Genomic DNA, 21188 nt, shown 5'->3' on the forward strand with positions numbered 1-21188 from the left:
GATCCTTGTGGGTACAATATTTTATCAGGGAAGCCCAGAATTTTATGGATTTGATGGAGTACCACCATGAAAGTTACTTACTTAAGGTACCACATGGGGTCTGCGTCACTTGTCACCTTCTCATTTGCCTTCATGATTTTCTTAATCTAAGAATAATTGGAAAATATACTTTAGTAAAACAGTGAGCAAGTAACCGTCTTAAATACTAAGTGTATTTAAAGACAGGCGTTTTCCTTTTTAGGTTCAAAAAGTTAAAAATTACTGAACAGTTAGAACCACTGACTTTGTTTTATTGCTTAAATAAGAGAAAATAGCCAACATGCAAGATTTCTTGAAATTTACTGGATATCTATGCAAAAAAAGGAACAATTTCACCAACGTTTTATAGATATGCATGTCTGTTCAATACAAGAGACTGGCATGTCCCCATACCATTGGTGAAATAGTTTCCTTTACTACATATACTGAAGCTTTAATCCCAGCACATTGGTCATAATCTGCATGGGCTATGCACCAACTATAAAGGTGAAAGGGGTACAGGTGCCAAGCAGATCACTGCACATATAATAGATAAAATTTCTTTCTACTCCCCTGCTAGAAAATACACTATTTCTTTTCGTCCTGCTGACCACTGACATTCATACAAAATGTTATGGATTTTTTTACAGTTGCTACCACTTGGAGAAGTTGTGGGTAATCTGATTGGATAATACAAAAAGTTCCCAGAACATGTTCTGAATAGCCGACACAATAGGACACAAACAGCAAGGAACAAAATCAAGCACAGTGTTTCTAAGAGGAGCTAGGGTTACATTTAGGCATTAGGTCACGAGAACTGCCAATGCTAAACTCCTAATAATTGTAGCTGTCCAGCTAGCTATTGCTTTCCTGTTTAAGGCAATTACCGAAAAAGAAAGGTTTAGATTTGGAAATTAAGAATTTCTGACATTTGTACATCCTCTGGGTCTTTGTACCAAAGTACTGAAACCACTTGATTAACAAAAGAGCCAGGCAAATAATTTCAGAAAAGGTGCACAGAAATGGCAGCTCATATTCTCCCAGTACATTTCCATAATAATGTTGTGAGTTTATTTAAATAGAAAATATCACGACATGATCCTTGAACATATTTACAAGTTTAGTAATATTAAAGTTTTCTCATTATCAAAGAAGTTAGCACACAATATGCAAGAACCTATGATTAAAAAACAAAACAAAACAGTATTTAGATATTGCTGCTTCAGGGGGCAATATCCAACACATCTAAGGCAAAACAGCATAAAGCTGACCAAACTATGATTGCTGTCGAGTAATTTGCTTCATCTAAGACAAAGTGTCAAACTCTGGCCCCCAACATCCTTTTTTTTGGTCCCCAAAGGAATCCTAAATATGAACTGCAGCTGGCCTGCCGCTGCATTGAAATAGCGCCGCTACTACAATTCCTGGCATCACTCGCATCTACCAACGGGGGGCCACTCATAAGATTTAGCTCCGCTTTGTCCGCATCTGACATTTCCAGCACTCCCCCTCAGCTGTACTTTTCCTTGCTACTCCAAGGCATGGACTTGAATGGTTGGATTTTCATGGAAGAAAATTATTATTGTTAGCCTGTGCAAAAAAGGTTACAACTGAAATTTAATTTAGAAGGCTACAAAAAGAGAAAGAGGCATTAGATTTTTTTCTTGAATAAAATTAAAAAAAAAATGTATGCCTCTTTCTCTATTATAAACTTGTTCCAGATTGAATGAGAAGCAAAACCTCTGTTTCCATATGAAAAGGGTTTATATCTAATAAGAATAAAAAATGTCCTGAATTTTTTCAATAAATTTTAAGGTTGGCCAGCGACTTTGTCTAGATTTTTAATTTTGGCCCTCTGTGTATTTGAGTTTGACACCCAGGTTAGCACTAGGTCCCAAGAGCGAATATCGGCCAGGACACTATATGCTTCGAGATTGCGAGGGTTTCCTTAGGGTACTCCGGTTTCCTCCCACATTCCAAAAGCATGCAGTTAGGATAATTGGTTTCCCCTGCATTAAATACATATAACTAGGATGGGGACATTAGATTGTGAGCCCCTTTAAGAGACAGTTAGTGACATGACTGTGGGCTTTGTAAAGCGTTCCATAATATGTCAGCGCTATATAAATACTGTGTAATAATAAACACCCCAGCTTCACTAAATAACTCAATTTTACAGTGATGAAAATACACTTACCTCCACATTGATGAAATAGTTGAAAGAATCTATATGTTGCTTCACAAGGCCTTTCACCTGTCAGCAACAGAAGAGAAAATCAATCTTACTGTGATTTAGCACAACGAACATACGTTTTATGATGTAAAGGTGATTTGGCATAATAAAGACCATCCCTTGTGTTACATTATTCTTTCTTTAACATTTGTTTGTACATGTCGAGTATGCAGGTTTGACATGTCTAGTTCCTATCTATTTTACAGTGCTGCGTAATATGTTGGTGGCATCAAGGACTTTTATGCCTGAATATTAAATTCATAAAGCTCCCAATTAAAGTGCAGAACAAGGCAACAAATTGTAGGACACAGTCCATGGGAAAGCCGCTTCCTGAACATGGTGGTTAAACCATGTATATCTACTTACCATGATTTGTACTACTTTAAAAATTTCCACTAAGAGAAGCCCTGCATCACTCTCCTATGTTCTATACTAAATTCATCACTGCATACTGTGTGCTTAGGTACCCTGTTCTTCCAACGCACACTGCTACCTTCACAGTATGAATTAGCGTGCACTCCTACGTTCACTGTCATTGCACAGTTTGAGGGCATATTTGCCTTGGCCACAACTACTCCATCATGCACATCTGCACATATACACACTGCCGACTTCATTGCACCAAGGCACACTTATGTGCTAACCATCATTCTCTCTCTCTGTATCGGGAGTGAGAGATGCAGCCTCCAGTAACTGAGCAAGGACCAGTAAGCTACAATATTTCATTTAGATTTTTAGGTTTATACACAGTTTATGCAGTAAGTAGCAAATATGTGTATTTGTGTACAATAAAAACAGTTTTATTTACCTTGAGAAAAGCTGGAAGCAGTTTCCATTTCTCCTATAAAAAAGGAACATGTTTAGAACAATAGCTTATAACATTAAAAAGCAAAAATTGCACCTATATAGCAAAGACTTAACAGCTGTGTTTTATTTATTTACACACACATTCATATATATATATATATATATATATATATATATATATATATATATAATCACTTCCACCCACAGTAGGTGGATCTCCAGAACTTGCTTCACATATGACCGGCCACTACCTACTATGTCACTGACCTGTAATAAGTATGCAGCTAGTTAAGTCTATATTTGTGCATCTTTTTTTTGGCTCCAGATATGAAGAGGCAGCACTACCAGCCAACAGAACCTCCGATAGTTTTTTGTCCCCTATTGGGGAAACATTACTTTATGTCCTGTCTTCATACATGGAAGGAAGTGATGGATGATCTCATCAAATTAAATCCAATCTTAATTCAGTGATTTTTCCCTTTGTTTAATCCCCAAGACAATGTTTACCAAGCAAAACAGTGGGCACAGACTCAGAGGTTCTAATCCTTAAGCATTATTTCAAATAAATAAGGGTAACAAATAATGCAGTGTTTTTCAAAGGACAATTTAGCCGGGTGAATTGGCTGGCAATTTTTTGGCGCTGCCCATATGTCACCTGACCAGCAAATTGTTCACGCCATTGCGAGTCCCTGAGAACTGACAAGTGCAAGAACAATGAAACATACAATTATCAAGAAATGGTCAACCCCATTATTGCTTCATGGGGTAGTAGACCAGTAAGCTATTCAAGTTAAATCCCCACATATCCCCTCCTAAGTATATGACACTTTTCCCAGCTCATAGATTGTAAGCTCTTCTGGACAGGGTTCTCTCCTCCTGTGTAACTGTCTGTTTTCGCCTGAATTTGCAACCCTATTTAATGTACAGCGCTGCATAATATGTTGGTACTATATAAATCCTGTTTAATAGGAATAGTTGTTGAACAAATAGTAGTCAAGTTAACATCCTAAGTACTGACGCCTTTCGCCATGCGGCTTCCTCAGGGGATTTGTGAAGAACGTTATTTAATGACCATACTGGTTACGTCCTGATATAGTCAGGGTTCCTTAAAGGAGAGATAAGATTCAATGTGTTTAAGAATGGTGGTTAGGATTGGAGTGTATCAGCTAGAGAATTGTTTGTCAGTGCAAATCAACTGCACATGCTATTAACTCTGCATTCATGAAAGCCACTGTCACAGCAGGTAGGTCTTGTGAACTTCAATAAATAGCATGACAAATGATCTGTCATGAAAGCCATTGTCCCTACACACAAGGCTCTAATGTAAGCTGCTGTCACTGCAGGGACATTCAGATTTTCAAGCAGCAGATAGTAGCAAAGTCTGTTGAGTGGGGATGAGTGGCATCAGAATCCTCCCTGCACATGCACTAAGCCCTAAAATTATTCCTTGCAACCTTTTGCACACCATCACCACAATTAGAATAAATTATTGCAAATATTAAGCAAAATGTTTTCAGTAGGAAAGGGTTAGAAACTCTCTTAGGTTTATTGTTGACTTAGGTTTATTGTTCCCCTATGGGTAGATTGCCAACCGCTGTCATTGCAACAAGAGGTCAAGAAAATCTTCCAATGGGAATCTGTGCTGAAAACAACTAAGAAGAGATTTACTCTCATTTCTAGATGTGTCCCTGGTGCAGGAAGTGAAGAGAAATCTCTAAACTCTAGACAGACTTAAATAAAACACAGCAATAGGATTTATTCCTTTCCCACACTGACTAATTCTGTATTAAAGAAAAGTTTGGGCATTAGATAAACTGTAGGAGACCCTTAAGTGTTAATATTTAGTATAACAAAACTTGTTGGCCTAATAACATTAATAACACATCCTATAAAATGTCCTTCCTGACTGACAGATGTCAACACACTCAATAATAAAAGCCAGTCCATAAAATAATATAGCAGATACAGTGAGAAGGCAAGAAAATTAAAGTCTCACCTCCACTGTATCCACAGGGGCAATGAGCTTCTCCTGGCTGAGGTCACCAAACTCCTCTGCTAACACCTCCATGTCAGCTTCTCCTGCAGCCCAAACACATGGAAGACTAAGCTAACAAGTGCACCGCCTAAAACCTTCCCAGCAGCTCGGGCTTCACGCAGCAAACGTTCCGCTTCGCTTTAGAATCATAAGAAGCTCTGGGCGGCCATGTTTGATTGGGGCAGATTCCCTATCGATTTACTAAAGAGATAGGCATGTTATATATCTATTTAGTCTACGTATAGACACGGCGTTTCTTTGGTTTCAAATCGTTTATTTTTTTCTTGTGAAATATTTCACAGTCACGTACACTTTTTAGAGACCTGTGCCAGGACTAAATATGTCTGCCTTTGCTTCAGCATCTCTATCCATAAGACTACTTATTAAAAGGAATTTTCCCAGTGCATAACTTCAGTTGCATTTTGTAAAAATTATAGCTAAGTTTCTGAACTTGGAAGCATTGCTGCCTAATATTGACATTATTTGAGTATAAGTATCTTTGGTTTGCGTGAGTGGGATTCGCGGTGCAGGAAGTTTGTCCCCTCCAGGGCCCCGTAGCAGGTTTATCCCTAACTCCAGCTCCTGATTGGAGTGTGAGTTGGATCAGTGAAGCTGCCACATAGGCAGGGAGGGGGTGCAGCTGGGGCTGTGAGCAGACCAGGGGGTTAATATTACTGGCAGGCGAATCACAGGCTTCTTATTCGCCAGCAAAGATTCACTTTTGGTAACCTTGTTGTGAATATTTTGTATTAATCCCCCTTGCAGATCATACTTCTGCTCATGTAAACAATGTATATAGTAATCATGCAGCTGTAGTGCTTTTCAGGTTTTCATGTCTCTGTGTATATATAATTATATTTCTATGTATAGTTAGTGGTTGGGGGTGTTATATATTATGTCTGGTGAGGTGAAGCAGAGGAAGAAAGGGGGACCACCTAAGGAGGTGAAGGATGCCCAGCGGGGTGGCATTGCTGCAGGACAGCGGGTAAAAGATGAGAATCCTGGAAAGGTGGCGGTGCCCTCTTCGGGGTCTGGATGCCAGTCGCTGTGCCCTGATGTCAGGACCCTGCTGTGCTGCTTGTGTCTGGCGCTCTGTGCGACGCTGACATGGTGAGTGCATAATAATATTATTTTTATATGTAAACCCCAACATTGAACTTCTGTTATCTCTAATATATACCGATGTGTTATATCTGTTCGATATGTGCAAAAGAAAAAAAAAATGTTCCGAGCTGATAACTTCCTGTGCTGATTGTTAGCAGCTAGATTGTTCTCAGCAATTTGCACAGACTACAGAACACCGTACTACATATGATTGAGAGATGATTGTATCTGCTACTGCAAAGATACAATGTGTACAGGGTGTGCGCATTATCACCGTGGGATCTCGCACCAAAATAAAGGGGAAAAATTAAAAAAAACTAGTGCTATGTACACATGTCAGATGATTCTCATCCGATTATCGCTTCAGGGCTGATATTGGATGAAAATCTGACATGTGTACAATGCTCACCTGATGTAGTTCATGGATCCCTCCTGGTGGATCCATGAATGAAGAACGACTGCAATACAAGTGAAGGGGAGAGAGTGCAGCGTGAAAGATCCTTTCAAACGGCAAAAGTCGAACGTGTGTATGTAGCCTAAGGCTAAGTATACACATCCGATGATTCTCACATGATTGTGCTTGTCTCTGGCAAGAATCTGACCTATACAGTGGTCACTTAATTTTGTTCATAGACCTGTCCTGCTGGATCTGTGAACGGCTGACGGTGAATGACCAGCAATACGAGTGAAGGAAAGAGAGCACAGTGGGGTGCTGCTTGCTCCTTCTCCCCCTCCCCTTTCCATGGAATAGAATGGTGCTGTGTGTACAGTGCTCTTTCGTTTATTTTTCACTCTTGTTGCATGATCAGGAAAGATATTGAGTGTTTATGCTGCCTAAGAACTGGTATGCTAACTCCTTCTCTTGGCTGTTCTATCCCCTCATCAGCACACTAACGAAATGAAAAAAAGCCTTCTGTTTTACATAAAATAATATAGACCCTGCAATGACGTTATCTAAATTCTGTGACTCTCCATGCAAAAGAATTGGATCATAGTTGATAGGAGAGGGTCACAGGGTGCTAAAAAAAAAGAAAAGCATGTTTATGGAGCACAGTGGCTTTAAATCCAAAAAAGAAAAGCCTAGTTACTTGACCTGTTGTGTCTGATTTTCTTCCAATTATGGAATAGTCCTTGTTCTCCCCAGCTACTTTTAGCTGGGCGCACCACCCGGCACTTTTCAGTAACCACCCGGCTGTTTTTGGGTGGTTAATCAATAGTTGAGTCACAATACAGGGATCACCACCCTCCTACAATTTCTGCCTGCACAGCTTAAAAAATTTCTGGGTTCAACACTGCAGCCTCCACAACACTGCCTACATTTTATGAATGGTCTGTGTGGAATAACACATATTATCAGCTCTCCATTATGAACAGGTCCCTTAGGAGACCATTCTGTGTCAAAGTGCCCAGTGCCAGAATGTTAACCTAATATACTGGTACCCCACCACTGAACTATGATATGCTGGGGAGGAGAAGAACCCCAACACAACTCCTAGAATTCTGAATTGGTACACATGGACATGTGAACAAAAATGGTTTCTTTTTTTTTTTACCCCCACAAAAAGGGGGTTATTTACCCAAAATTACAATGCAAATTTGCCATGTGGTTGAACATTAATAATTTTCTGTTACATGCCATTAACTTATTTTATTCAATATTTTAGGACCGTACTTCAGCAGTCCCAAAACCTTACCATACTTGAACAGAGGTACCAGTCATTGCAGTCCCGATCGTCTGGGCTAGAAGACCTGGAAACTAAAGTTGGAGAAATTTTTGGGAAGGTAACTTTCATTTTTCAATCCTCATATTTAAAGTGAAACTCCAGAGTAAATAAGCTTTTACTTCTCAGAAAAAATCAATTTCTTATTGCAGGAGATGCCTTTAGGCTGTCTGCAAATGTCCAGTATAAGCAGTAACCTTTTAACCTCCTTACTGGTAATCCCTAGTGTGGCTTTGGGTTTTCAGTTTCAGTACCAAAAGCGGTAATCCCATACCACAGTCTGGGTGAAATTGCCAGGATGTTTAAAAAAGCTTACCTGGTAGGCGGTGCTCGCGGTGTCCTCCAGCGATGCCCAGCATCTTCTTCCCCTAGTGATGCTAGCTGGGCATCTGTGTAACCTGGCGATGCCTGGCCGGCATCTGCGTCCCTGGCGTGTGAACGTTGGGGACGCGAGGCCAGAGGAAGCAGATGCTGGCCGGGCATCTGCGTTCTTTTATTCTCAGGCTCTTGGCTGCTTTCTATAACTTTGAACGCTTTTATGTATTTAGGTTATTTTAACTTTAAGTTTAGTTAGTCTTTAGATCACATGGAAATGCAGGTACGCCTATGTTTTCCTTAACTTTAAATACAAATCACATTAATTAAATAGAACATATAGTGCTGTGTATTCAGGTGTGTATAAGCATACCACATGGTGCATTGTATAGGTCTGTAGAGTGTTTAATGGGGTCTGCTGAAGAAGTTTTCACTTTGAGAAAACCTCATCTGGCTGTGTTTGTTCGGTTTTGGTTAAAAAAACATTTAGAAAAAACACCACACACAGTTTTACATCTTATTGTGGTGTTTAGGTTCACCTTGTAAAAAACATAGAAAACACTGAAAAAAGCTGATTTTATGCTTAGAAGAATGGACGTTTATGTAAATACAACCTACATGTACAGTTGCAGCCAAAACCCATCGTGTCACCATTTTTGTAGGAAAAACAGACATAAATAATACCCAAACAAGACTAAATATACATTGCAGCTTCCAGTTTTGTTCTTGCTTCATAAATGTTAATTATTTTGTTGTTTTTTTTTAATTATGTTAAGTTAAATGCTAATTTAGAGCACACTATGTGATATCTGTTGCATAATAAAGAATTTGGATAACACAGAGACCTTATGCTACACTACTCCTAATCCTGCTGCTTTATATTATTATTCATAAACATATTAGGCAGCGCTGTACATTAAATAGACATTACAATAAATTGTATTTTCCTGATCCTGTTCACAGCCTCTGTCGAGACCTAAATTAAAGAGAGCAACTTTTATAAGGAGATTACCTGCTTCATCCTTTCCTGCCCTTTGCTTACTCTTTGTAGCTTATCTTAAAGTAATGCTGAAACCATCTGTCTTTTACTTCAGTTCTGCAGATATATCTTTGTGGTGTTTTTTATTGCTTAAAGTGATATGATCCTATAAGGTAAAGATTTGCTCTGTTAGGGGGGAACATCATTAGATGTGTTTAAACAGTACCCTGACCTGTTTATAATTTCCCCATTGGTATATAAGTGTTCCTAGTCACTCCTGTGCTGTATAACTGAAGTGTAAATCCAAGGCACTGCTAGATTCAAGAGATATGAAGTGAGATTTGGTGATGTCACTACTGTGCTGCCCATTGTTATCCTTGCTGGAGGCTCTGAAATGAGGAAGAAAAGGCCTGCCTCTACCAAGATGGCTGCCTACAAATTTGGACAAAGTACAGAACAAGGCATGGTTAGATACTGGTGTCTACTTATGTCTCTGTCTCTCTCACTGATGCACAATGAACAATGCAGGACAGGTAGCCTCCTCTAGTTTTGCTTTGTAGATAATCCCACCGGTTAAATTATTGTGTTATGGAATAAAAGAGTAAGGTAAGTATCTTTTAGATCATACCTACAAAATTAGTGTTATATTCTTTATCTGATGTGGAGGAGCACAGTCTTATCTTTATTTATCCTTTCTTTCTCAAATCAAACCATTTTTATCAGTGTTCGCCTTAGTTATCCAATCATGTGCAGATGAAATTGGTACAGCTCCTTAGTGATTCTCAGGCTCACAGTAAACTGTATGTGATTTAGGTAGGGGGTTGCTATTGTGTTTATGATTCATTTTTTTAGGCAGAATGTCAATTTAAATTTATTGAACAAGGCTTTTATTTTGTCAAATGGTTAACCATCGTATTAAAATATGAAGCTTCCCTTTGTGTCTCAATCGATAGGTTTAGTTCTGAAAAGGATCGTATTATCCATCAAACATTAAACAAGTGGATGATACATCTGATTTCAAAAATAAATGTGTGTCTGTCATAATTGTGATTATGACACCATTCATTAAAAAAATTTCATTTTGTATAGCTAGCAGTAAATGTGATACAAAATGTCATATCCCCCTTAACCTTCTTTTAACAACCCTTTATAGCTGTAAAGTTTACAAACAGTTATTTGTGTCCACTAAGCACATGGGCGTTTTCTTGCAGCTCGTGTCCACCAACGACATCCTAGCAGAAGCTGCAGCAACATCTTCCCTAGTAAACCACTTACAGCAACAAGTATCTAATCTCCATAATGACATAGACCATATTCAAAACAACGAGCAGGCCCTTTCCAAAATGATACAGAAAGTCAATAATAAGTTCCAAAATGTCACAGACACATGGAAGAGAAACTTGGATGAAATGAACCTGGAAACTAACTCTGTGAAGTCTGAGACCAAGACGTTCCATCAGCAGATGACTTTAAAGATTAATTCGGCTGACCAAACAATAAAAGTTCTTACTGAGAAACTTAAAGAGTTCGAAGACAGTACGCCAAGGAATTTTAGAACGGTGAAAAGACAAGAGGATGAAGACCTTCAACGTATTAGTGATGTTTTGGACTATGATGCCAAGGCTATTGAGGATCTAATAAAAGAGCAGAATGAGCTGGCCAACATCAACCAAGAAGTCCAGAAGAACATAGTCCAGTTTGAGCCAAAACTGACCGAGTGTATCAGCAATTTGCCTGTTATTGACAATGCTGTCCGCACTGTAGTTAAGGTTTCTAAAGAGATGCTTGACCTTGAAAAAAAGATGAATGAGTTGACTGAGCAGGTGTTTAATACAGAAGACAATTTGTTAAAAATAATCTCGGAGACTTTAGAGATCCAGCATGCTCTAGAGAGTATGCAGTTCGACAACAGTATCCTAAAACTGCAAAATGAAATTTCAGTTTTGAAGCACAGGACAGAAACTTCTTCAACAAATAAAGAGTCGGCATCGGAGAAAGAATCGAATGACTGAACCTCTTTTTATAGATTTTGAACTCTTGCAAATAATATGGGTTATCTCCATCAAATAATATTTTACATATTGGCTCCTGGGTAACCTAGAAGCTTTGTTTCCTAAACTTGTTCCTCCGTAACTTTCCAGGTATATCCAATGTTGCGACCAGTTTTAATTATGTTCCCAATTTTCGTTGTAAATTACCCATAGTAACGCTAGCTGTATAAAAAAAAATGGAAAAACAGGAAGAGCCTAATTTCTAGTTCTCAGCCACATTCCTGGACATCAAGCATTTTAAATATGTGTTTTTTTTTTCACAATGTCATGCTGCAATACTTTATCCTTTGTACCCTGGGAGCTGCCTCTGCTGCCCATTCCTCATTATTGCTGTCTCCATTTTGCACATTTATCACTGTCACAATGCATACTTTTTTTGTGTTATATACTAGCCTACCACTATTGTACAATTTGCAGTGTTTGTATGTTTTTACTGGCCCACCAGTCCACTGAGAGCATTGCAAGTAATTAAATAGATGGCTTAGAGATATAGTAGGTCACATCTTACAGTATTTTAGCTGCTTATAGATTGCAGCAATAACTGTATTTCAGAGTGCTGATCAGCTCTGCCTTTGAATATACAAAACTCATGTATCTGAAGTGCTTAGCTTTGGTTCTTCCAGAGACATGTTTGTAATTTGTATGTTTTGAAGATTTCTTTTGGGTAATCTGTATCCCTTTTGAAGCTTGAAACATACTGAAAGGGCATGTGAAATGTAGCAAACAAGGGGCAGACTACTATTGCCTGTGAGCTACCTGAAGGTGTTTTTTCTTGACTAACCATGTCTAATTATGTATTGCGTCCTTGTGGATGTATGCATCTTGCTGTAGGAACAGGGCTTCAATTCCTTAAGTTGCCATGTGATGATTGATGGGGTGGTGATCAGTAAGAAGCAGGATAGGTGGAAGAAGCATAAATATACAGAATCATGAAAGCACAACTGGGAGATTCTTGCACTGTAAGACCTCAGGTACAGCTTTCCCTCCAGCAAGCAGAACAGTAAACCGCGTCATATTGACATCGCCAAATTTCACCCCAATTATGATGAGGCTACCGGATGGGTAACTGTGCCTTTGGATGATCTTGCACTACCATCGAGTTATGATGTTACAAGTACAGTAATTCCCTAGCACAAAAGGTTACTGTTCTTTTTCTAGATAAATTTAAGAAAAAACTACATTCTTGGTGTACTGCTTGGATACAAGTAACATTTTATAGATGTTCTCTATAACAGCAAATCTTTACTTTAATTGTGGCCATAGTTTGCTTGACTATAATAAAGATATTATGTTCACAGTTTTTAAATGGGAGATAGCGATATGAATGGTTTAGTGTTCTATGAAGCACTGTGGAAATCGTTGGTTCTGTAAAGATAATTACCGGTAAATGAATATATGGCAGAGTAAAAACTAACTGTTGTTGAAAAGCAATTAGTGTTGCTTGATTATTTTTTAATTTGCCAGTAATTTGTCTTTAAGTATTATTCTGTCTTTGTATGTGTCAGAATGCCACTGATCAGATACTTCCTGGTTTTCATCGCTGCCACAGCCTTTACAAAACATGTCACAAATGCAGAATATATTTTTAAAATTTTGAAATAAATATTGTTGTCAGACTGAACAGGTCAACCCATAAGTGAAAAGATTGTTTTTTTTTATTCTCCCTTCTATATTTAATTTTGCTGAGATTTCTTGAGACCACTGGATAATACCGTCATGAAAAGTAAATAGCAAGATGTAGTTTTTTCAGTGCAGGTTAAAAGATAAAAGCCAAGACCTTACTGGGTACCATGGAATACATCAGTGTATGGTGTATTAAAATCTATGCACACAAATGTAATTATATATATATATATATAATTGATAAGTTAAAGTACACCAATTTTATATTTTTAATAAATTACATATATCTGTATATATTCAATGTTCTTCATTTAAATGGTGAAGATTTTTTTTAATTAAAGTTGAAGTTAAGGCATAGCAACGTTAACTCCAATAAATATGTTCTACCTCTCTTTTCTCTCACATCAAAGAAAGTTTCAGCCTTCTTGGTATCTTTGTAGAAAAGAACATGTCTACATCCAAGCTGGCAATGACTGTGTGAAAACAAGGGGGTTTGTCCAGGGTCCTGATTAAAATGTAAATAGAAAAGTTCTGAAATTTAGTTTAAAGCTAAACTCCCTGCACACTTTTTCCTTTAATATAAGTATTCAACCTCCCTCCTCTTTAAAACTGAGGTTTTGTCATTCATATTTTCTGTGTAGCAAAGCCTCTTGTTAATTTGCAGGAAATAGTACAACAGTAGCCTTCCTCCCACTCATACATGTGCCAGGGGGAGAAGACATGGTAGCGGGGTAGTGTAAATGTGTTTGTCCTTGCCAGCATGTCCTGCCAGTTCCCACTCAAAAACGAGCATTTTAGTGGCTACATTCAAAACTCCATAGAGCCACGGAGATTAAATGTAGCCTCTGAAATCCAGGAAGTGCTGATAACCTGTATAAAAAAAACCAAACTCAAATCTGCTTTGTCAGCACAAAAAGTAGTGGTGATATTGGGCCTAATTTAAAAAAGCTCGCTAAGGCACATCCGTGAAGCTGGAGGATCTAGCAATCATGTTTCGAATCATGGACCAGATCCATTACAGGTTTGCTGGATCACCCAGCTTCACTGAATAAATCAGTCTCTATCTATCTATCTATCATCTATCTATCGTTAGTACTTTTGGGACATTAAAGGTTACTTTTTACAAATTCCCAACCCTCCAAACTGAAAACTAACATGACTGCTGCACTCTATAGCCTTCGCCTGTGAGAACCTGAGAAGGACATGGAGATCAGTGCCAGAGGGATTAGATCATATGCAATGAAAATTTAATTTAAAAAAAATAGCCATGGAATTCAGACACTGTTTTGCATCATGCAGATCTTGGGAAGCACTTCCAGTTATTGCACACTGGATCTGCATGATATAAAAACCATATGATTTATCTTTGCACCATTATTATGATCCTAGGCTCATACAATAAAGATGTGAATCTTCCTAAGATTCCAGAGGTGGGAAATACAAAGCTTTCCACCAGAAAGTCTTAATCCCTCTGATCATGCATTGGTTCTCTGGCTTGCCTCCAAACATACAAATGCTCATCGTAAAAATAGCTCAAGGGCAAAATGACAGACAGGCAGAATTGCTAAAAAAACATCCCATTCTTCTCATAGGAAACACAGCTGAGGACAAATGGGTAACATAATTGTACCAACAGATTCAAACTTGACCTGATACACACATTCTCTCCTAAAGAAAAAAAACTTGTGCAGAATACAACCTCACCAATCCATAATCTCCTTTTATTTTTTTATGATGCTCCTAAAGCCATGTTAGGACAAAACCCCTTGATTGCCTCACTTAATGCATTACCATTGCAACTCCCCAATAAAGTGGCAGTATATTTAAATTACATAATTTGTATAACCTTGTTTGACTAACTTTTATGGATCAGTCTGTAAATTGTTCAGGACAAAACAGAAGATACATTTTATATTCCTAAACCTTCCTCAACTTTCCCATTACAAAGGAAAGTAATCTCCTCCAAGGCCGTCTATGAACATTGCCAGGCTCGTGGTATTCTGTATTGTACAATTTTCAGGGACATCTTGGTTTATTCTAAATTCACCTGAGCAGTTCCAGCATACTTAATGGAAAGCTTGCATCCTTGCCAGAGATAACACATTTATAATGTACCTTGAAAACATTCACATTGCATTTGTGTGCCAGCCAGCATTTAAAAGTCTGCACATCTTAAAGTCTAGTTAAGCTTTTCTATTATAATTCCGTAATGTAGTCAAGCGACCTAAACATTATTTAATGTTGCTATATTCTATAACAGTTCTTTTTGCTGCAGCAACTTTAAAGTACTTTTACTAGAGAGCCCGACCACTTCTCATAATGGAGAGCAGCACTCTGGGTCTTCAATCAACAGCTATGATCAGTGAGCATGAGCAATGATTGAATGACTGGCCATAGGTCAGTGTAGTGCTACACTTTGTGTTGGGGAACATTCCATCTCTTAGCACAAAGTATCTATCCCTTTGCTGCAGCAAATAGTAGTGGTAATCCTTTGTTTGCACAAATAGATGCAGCCATGGTTACAGGAAGGTTGGGTACCTGCCTTAACCCTAGTGCTAAGTGTTTACCTAGAGGAAAGTGCTTACTCCCTGAGATAGGTTAGGGTAAATGTTTATTTATAGGGATAATAGCAAACATTAGTAGGGATTGTTACTGTTTATGCAGCTTGAGGCTTCTCTTGCATACTTATCTGTGATTTCATTAAACCTGTACACTATAGATGGTGGTTTCCATATGCTAGGGCCCATGTGTTGGTAACATTCCTACTGTGACAATGCATGTCAATGCACCTGTATGTGCAGTCCATTGTGGTGCCATTCATTATAAATACCATACAAAGATCTGTTTGGTAAAGTGCCAATGCACAACATGCCACAATGCCTAAACCTTAGCACGCTGCAGAAAAAAAAAAAAAGAAAAGGTCATGATTTTGGGAGCAGCCCGTTTATAATGTTAGGGATTGACAGGCTTTAGTAGGCAATTTTCAATCAATTCTATGTGTTTTAATTAAGTATAGAATGGTCCTAATCTAAACATAGGCACACGGATCTATACCAGCATATTATACAATCTCAATATAAAGTAAGAGATAAATGACAGTGATTGCATTTGTACAAAAATACAGTTCATATACTGTGAAAATATAACGCTTAAGGCAGTTTCAAGTCCCCGATGCATTTTTCCTTTAGGCTTTCTCAGGGGAGAATTGAGATTGTTGTACTTAGATAATCACTGTAGTAAAGGGAGGATAAAAGCATCTGCGGGACGTTCACGCCAAATTACCCCAAAGAGAAAACATTGCTGATAGTGGTATATTAGTGTAAGCTCAAAAAGATAAGTATATCAGTCAAATTAAGGTGATTATGATCATAAAACCTTTAGGTATGCTTGTCTAGATATTTTCTAGGACATATTAAAGGGTGAGAAGGTACCGTATATGAGAAGGGAATATTAATGAATATTCAAAGATGCTTAGAAGTGAAAGGGGAGGAGTATTTGATGTGTAGGGAATGGATATAGTCCAGAATGATAGTGATTAGTTCATCAAAATATAAGTTGGAGTCGTTGGTGATATGGTGAGTGGAGTAAAGGGCGGGACGCCGGCAGCCAGTCTCCGAGTCTGTTGTATAGTGTGATGATTCACTGCAGTACATTAGATCAGTGTAAAAGGGCCTTTGTCTATCTGTGTAGGTAGTGTATTTGTTAAAATTTGTGGTTGTTCCTAGTTACACCTATACCTGAAGCAGGCATAAGAAATCATCATGACCTCTTTTTAAGTTAACTCTTGAAACCTACAGGCAGGTATCAGTTTGCAGCAGTAGAGTCCACTAATATACCCTATACAAAGCTTTTCTGTAAAATACTATTTCCTGGAGAGTTCATTTAGTCCTGCTAAGAGACATTTTAGATGTAGGTGAATGTCGCTACTAATCAGTCTTTTTAAATCTCTTGGGGATCTGAGATCAGGGGTTTCTGCCTGCCTATAATGTTCACCTATTACCACTCTGAAAAATGTTAATGTGATGTCAAAAGTCATATCTAATATTTTTAAATCTGCCGTTTTCATAAAACGAATTCAGGACACAGGATAAGAATAAGCAGAACATATCTCGGCTATTGTTGTATTGTTATATTGTAAAGCAAATGTTTAAAAATGTTGGAGCTCATGTAGAGTTTTACTTGAAATTTAGGAGTGGTGTATACCAGACTGTGGCTCACCTTCAAAAACAATTTCTGTTTTTTGTTTTTTTTCACCCTCAAAAAAGTACTTTTGTGAAAAACTGTCACAAAGAAGACCAAGCTTCCCAAATCAAACAATAGGTTTTTTTTTACTGGACAGAAGATGTAGGCTAAGACTTAATTGTTTGCTGCTGACTTTTTGATTTTATAACTGACACCGTACAGCACATTGTCATGGGGAAGGTTGAGATTGGTGGTTGTTTAACTTTCATCTTGTGCACAGTAATCGGATGTTCCTGATCCCTGGGGACAACTTTAGGTTTAGATAACTGTCCCTAGGTTCTCTTGAGTGCGATACATTGTAATTAAGGATTTCTTTTTTTACATGTTAAAAAGGAGTTTTTTGGTGGCCTTTTTGAGAACTATATTGTTTTATTTATAAATATGCCAACCAAACATGCAAGATACATATATTTGCCATTTTTATCACACCTGCCCAAAGCAGGAAGTCCTCTATTTCGTAATTGTTGTGCCAATTTATCTCAAATATGGAAGTTGGGGCTCTGCGTAAGTCCTTCCCCTACACAAAACTCATCAAACTATGTCTTTATGTGGCTAGCTTATTGCACAGATCACAGTCTTGCTTGGACATGTGTAGACCTTCCCAAAACTGTTGCCACGTGATTGGATGGCAGTTTAAAAAGTCTGTGAGCTGTAGCTTTAACAGCACCTTTCATTGGAGATTCATACATATGATCGTTTGCAGGGTCGTATTAATGACCATAGGTCATTAATGGTAGGTGTGGCGGTTGGATGTCCACGTACTTTAACCAGATTATTAATTATAAATTTGAATGATAGTACTAGTAGTTGGGTTGTTTGGGATATTTTAAGTGTGTGTATTTGACATTAAATCTTGATTTTTTTTTTTATAGTTCGAAGAAAGCACACAGGCTGCAACAAAGCTGAAGAACCTCCAGCTCCAACAACGCCTAGAGCAGCTACAGAATGAAGTAGCCAATATGAAACAATGGACAGACACTATTTCTGGAAATAGAGGACAGCTAGAAGGCAACTTAACCAACCTTGAACTTGTTGTTTCCCAGATAGAACAGAGCACAGCAGCCATTGCCAAAGAAGTATCTGGCAAGCTTGCCACGGTAAAGACTGACGTCCGAAGAGTATCTGGAATGGAAGATGATGTAGCCTTGCTAACAAACTCTGTCAGTGAGCTGGAGAAAAAGTTAGAAAAGGTTGAGAAGAACACAGCCCAGAGTATTGGAGATGCATTAGTACACAGCATTGAGCGAATCACTTCACTCAAGGACACAGTAGCTACAAATTCCAACCGGATAGACCTCATCAAACAAAGATTAATAGAACTTAGAGGAAACTTCACAAGAAACTCAGATAAACTCTTAGGTCTCGAGAGTGACCGGCTGAAAGTCTTGCAGGCAGTAAACTTTGCAAATGATTTGAAGCCCAAGGTCTTCACACTGAGGAAGGACTTGACTCGTTTCCAAGCCTTGGTGGATGACCTGACGCTACGAATTGGCAGATTGGCAAGTGATCTTCTGAACAGGGAGCAAGATATTAATGTACTAAGTGACAAAATGTACAATTTAACTGTGATTAAGTCTGAAATTCTGGATCTAAGTAATAAAATAAGCAACTTGTAGGTATTAAAAAAAACAGATGTGACAAGTAGCTTTGGTGCCTTGTATTGTTCCTTTTATGTAATAGTTTTATAGAAAATTAAATTAAATTTACTTCAGGTTAAGTGTTATTGATTTGTATGGATCCATTTTCCTTCTAGGTAATAATATTTGCACCAATTCCCAGCAGCACAGCAGTTTGATACAACCCTTTTAATGCAGGTCTGTGCTGAAAAAGTGAACATTTTGTATTTTGTAGGGGTGATGAGGCAATGTTTGTTGTGCTTTTACGGTATACCTTTTTGTCTTACATTCCTCCTGAAATAAAGAAGTTTACTATATGTCTCACAAGCCTTATAGCAATGTGTCTGCACTGTAAAATCTAAGGTACAGGCAGTGGAGTGCTGCCTCTGACTTGCTAGTCTTATCAGATTTGGAGTAATTGTAACCTCAATACTATGCTGCTTCATTGTTCTTGCTGGAGAGGAAGCTGTACCTGAAGACCCGCAGTGCAAGCATCTCCATGCTTTTGCTTTATCACTTCTATACATCTATGATTTCTCAGTTTCTCCTGCTTTTTTACAAATATGTATCAATTACACTGGTCAACAAACATTTTCTTGCCAAACAGAATAAAGTAATTTTAGGGTATGTTTGATGCACAGATTCCAAATATGGTATTGGTTTTGCTAGACTGGCTCTAGTTTTTTAAATAATTACCTCAATAACAACCTCACAGAAAACTAATAAAACATGAAAATTAAGCAAAATTAAACTAGATATGCCTACGTATACAAACTTAAACATTTGAAATACTTAATGTCAAGATATTCTATATTCAGTATATTTACAGAACTAATAACAAAGAAGTCATTGAAAAACTCTGTTCGTATGATTACCTTTTTTGCTTATGATCAGGACAATCACGTTAAAGGCTCCAGCAGTAGTCTGCCATGATGTGTCTATCCCATCTGCCCTGATACCTTTCTTCCATCACCTTTATATCTTGATGGAACCTCTCCCCTTGTTCCTCACTGAAATCGCCAAGGTTTTCTGGAAGTTTTTGCAAATGGCTATGGAGATAGTGTTCCTTTATGCTCATAGTAGCACCCAAATTTTAACAGTTTAAGAGCAAGTTTTGTATCAGTTTCTCGTAATTTTGGGCTTTATGGTTACCCAAGAAGTTCTTGACAATCATGACATAGCTGTGCCAGGCCGAAGCTTCAGTATCAGTCATGTAACTTGTGAAATTTGAATCATTTATCAGTTTCCCAATATGGGGTCTATCAAAGATTCCTGCTTTTAATTTTTTGGTATTCAATCCAGGAAAGAATTTACAAATATATTCAAAGCAATCACCAGCCTTGTTCAGACCTGTAACAAGTTGCTTCATTAATCCCAACTTTATGTGTAGTGGAGGGAGAATGATTTTTTTCTTTGTCAACCATTGGCTCGTTAATGATGTTCGCTGCACCTTTTTTTCATGGAGGCCATGTCACTTTTTTCCAGTGATCCTGCTTTTCTCTATTTTCCCACTAGCAGATGAAACATGGGTACTTTGTGTATTCACTTTGCTTTCCAAGTAGGAAGTTCACCATTTTTAAATCAACACATATGGACCATTAGTGTTCATGATAGCAAAGCTTTTGTAAGACCATTCTGATATTTTCCTATTCTTTAATTTTTGTTGAGTGACCAATTGGAATTGATGCATAGCAGTTGCCATTATGTAGTAAAACAGATTTCAAACTTTGAGTGGAACTGTCTATGAAAAGCCGCCAGTCTTCTGCTCGGTATTCTGGTACTCCCATATGGGCTAGTAGTCCAGGGATGTTACAACCGTACATGAAGTCCCCATCTTCACTGAAATATGGTAGGAGTGTCACCTCTCATGTCCTATAAACCGTTATTTTACCTTCCGGTCTCAGTTCTTTTCTTTTAACCTGAATGCTAAAAGTTCAGATGCTTGTTTTGACAGACTTAGGTCACATATTAAATCATTGAGCTCTTCTTGGTAGAACTGCTGGGTTGATGAAATACTTCCTTCATATTAATTTCCACTGCTAACTCTTGGAGTACACTCCAAACCCTGTATATCCTCCATGTCGGATACAGGAATATCAGGGAGTGTACTGAACACTGATATGGGGACATCAGCACCATGCGGCACAGGTCGTCTTGCTGATTCCAAATCAGGGTACTTCTTGTAACGATTGAAAACACACAGCACAAAAAGAACAATCATTATGATGATTTTTGGGCTCTCGGCATACCATAGGCACACCAAATTTCAAACTTTTTAGTTTTCTATTTTTCCACTGACATAGACACTCTACACAAGTTTTGCATACCATATGGGGAGCCCAATACTTATCTTGGTCCCCCAGTTTAATACCAAAATATGCAAGATATGCTTGTTTCACACATTCTGTAATGTTTCTTTGTTTCTGTTTTTGCTGAGAATATTC

At 38.0% G+C, this 21188-nt stretch overlaps 2 protein-coding genes across 4 annotated transcripts in view; one reads left to right on the plus strand and one right to left on the minus strand.

Moving 5' to 3' along the window:
* Positions 1 to 5177, minus strand: part of POLR3B (RNA polymerase III subunit B) — a 59841-nt gene extending 54664 nt beyond the window's left edge. Inside the window, exons 1-4 of the mRNA XM_072400410.1 lie at positions 5055 to 5177; positions 3060 to 3092; positions 2216 to 2272; positions 82 to 146 (exon numbers count right to left, since the gene is read on the minus strand). Coding sequence (XP_072256511.1) covers positions 82 to 146; positions 2216 to 2272; positions 3060 to 3092; positions 5055 to 5126 — 227 coding nt within the window. The 5' untranslated portion in view covers positions 5127 to 5177. The remainder of the gene's footprint in view (positions 1 to 81; positions 147 to 2215; positions 2273 to 3059; positions 3093 to 5054) is intronic.
* A 504-nt stretch (positions 5178 to 5681) lies between these two features.
* Positions 5682 to 19071, plus strand: IKBIP (IKBKB interacting protein). Of its 3 annotated transcripts, XR_011919369.1 has the most exons (4): positions 5682 to 6203; positions 7862 to 7979; positions 10424 to 11353; positions 18001 to 18115. XR_011919369.1 is itself a non-coding variant. In XM_072400411.1 (3 exons), exons 1-3 carry the CDS (start codon positions 5989 to 5991, stop codon positions 11222 to 11224), a joined length of 1134 nt encoding a protein of 377 aa, XP_072256512.1. In that variant the 5' UTR covers positions 5682 to 5988; the 3' UTR covers positions 11225 to 12892. The 3 variants fall into 3 exon arrangements, 2 of the variants coding, with proteins under 2 accessions (XP_072256512.1, XP_072256513.1); XM_072400411.1 differs by lacking the exon at positions 18001 to 18115 and having other exon boundaries at positions 10424 to 12892; XM_072400412.1 differs by lacking the exon at positions 10424 to 11353 and having other exon boundaries at positions 5683 to 6203; positions 18001 to 19071.
* Positions 19072 to 21188: the final 2117 nt, after the last annotated feature.

Source organism: Pyxicephalus adspersus, chromosome 2 (assembly GCF_032062135.1).
Source record: "Pyxicephalus adspersus chromosome 2, UCB_Pads_2.0, whole genome shotgun sequence".
In the NCBI taxonomy this organism is placed as follows: domain Eukaryota; kingdom Metazoa; phylum Chordata; class Amphibia; order Anura; family Pyxicephalidae; genus Pyxicephalus; species Pyxicephalus adspersus.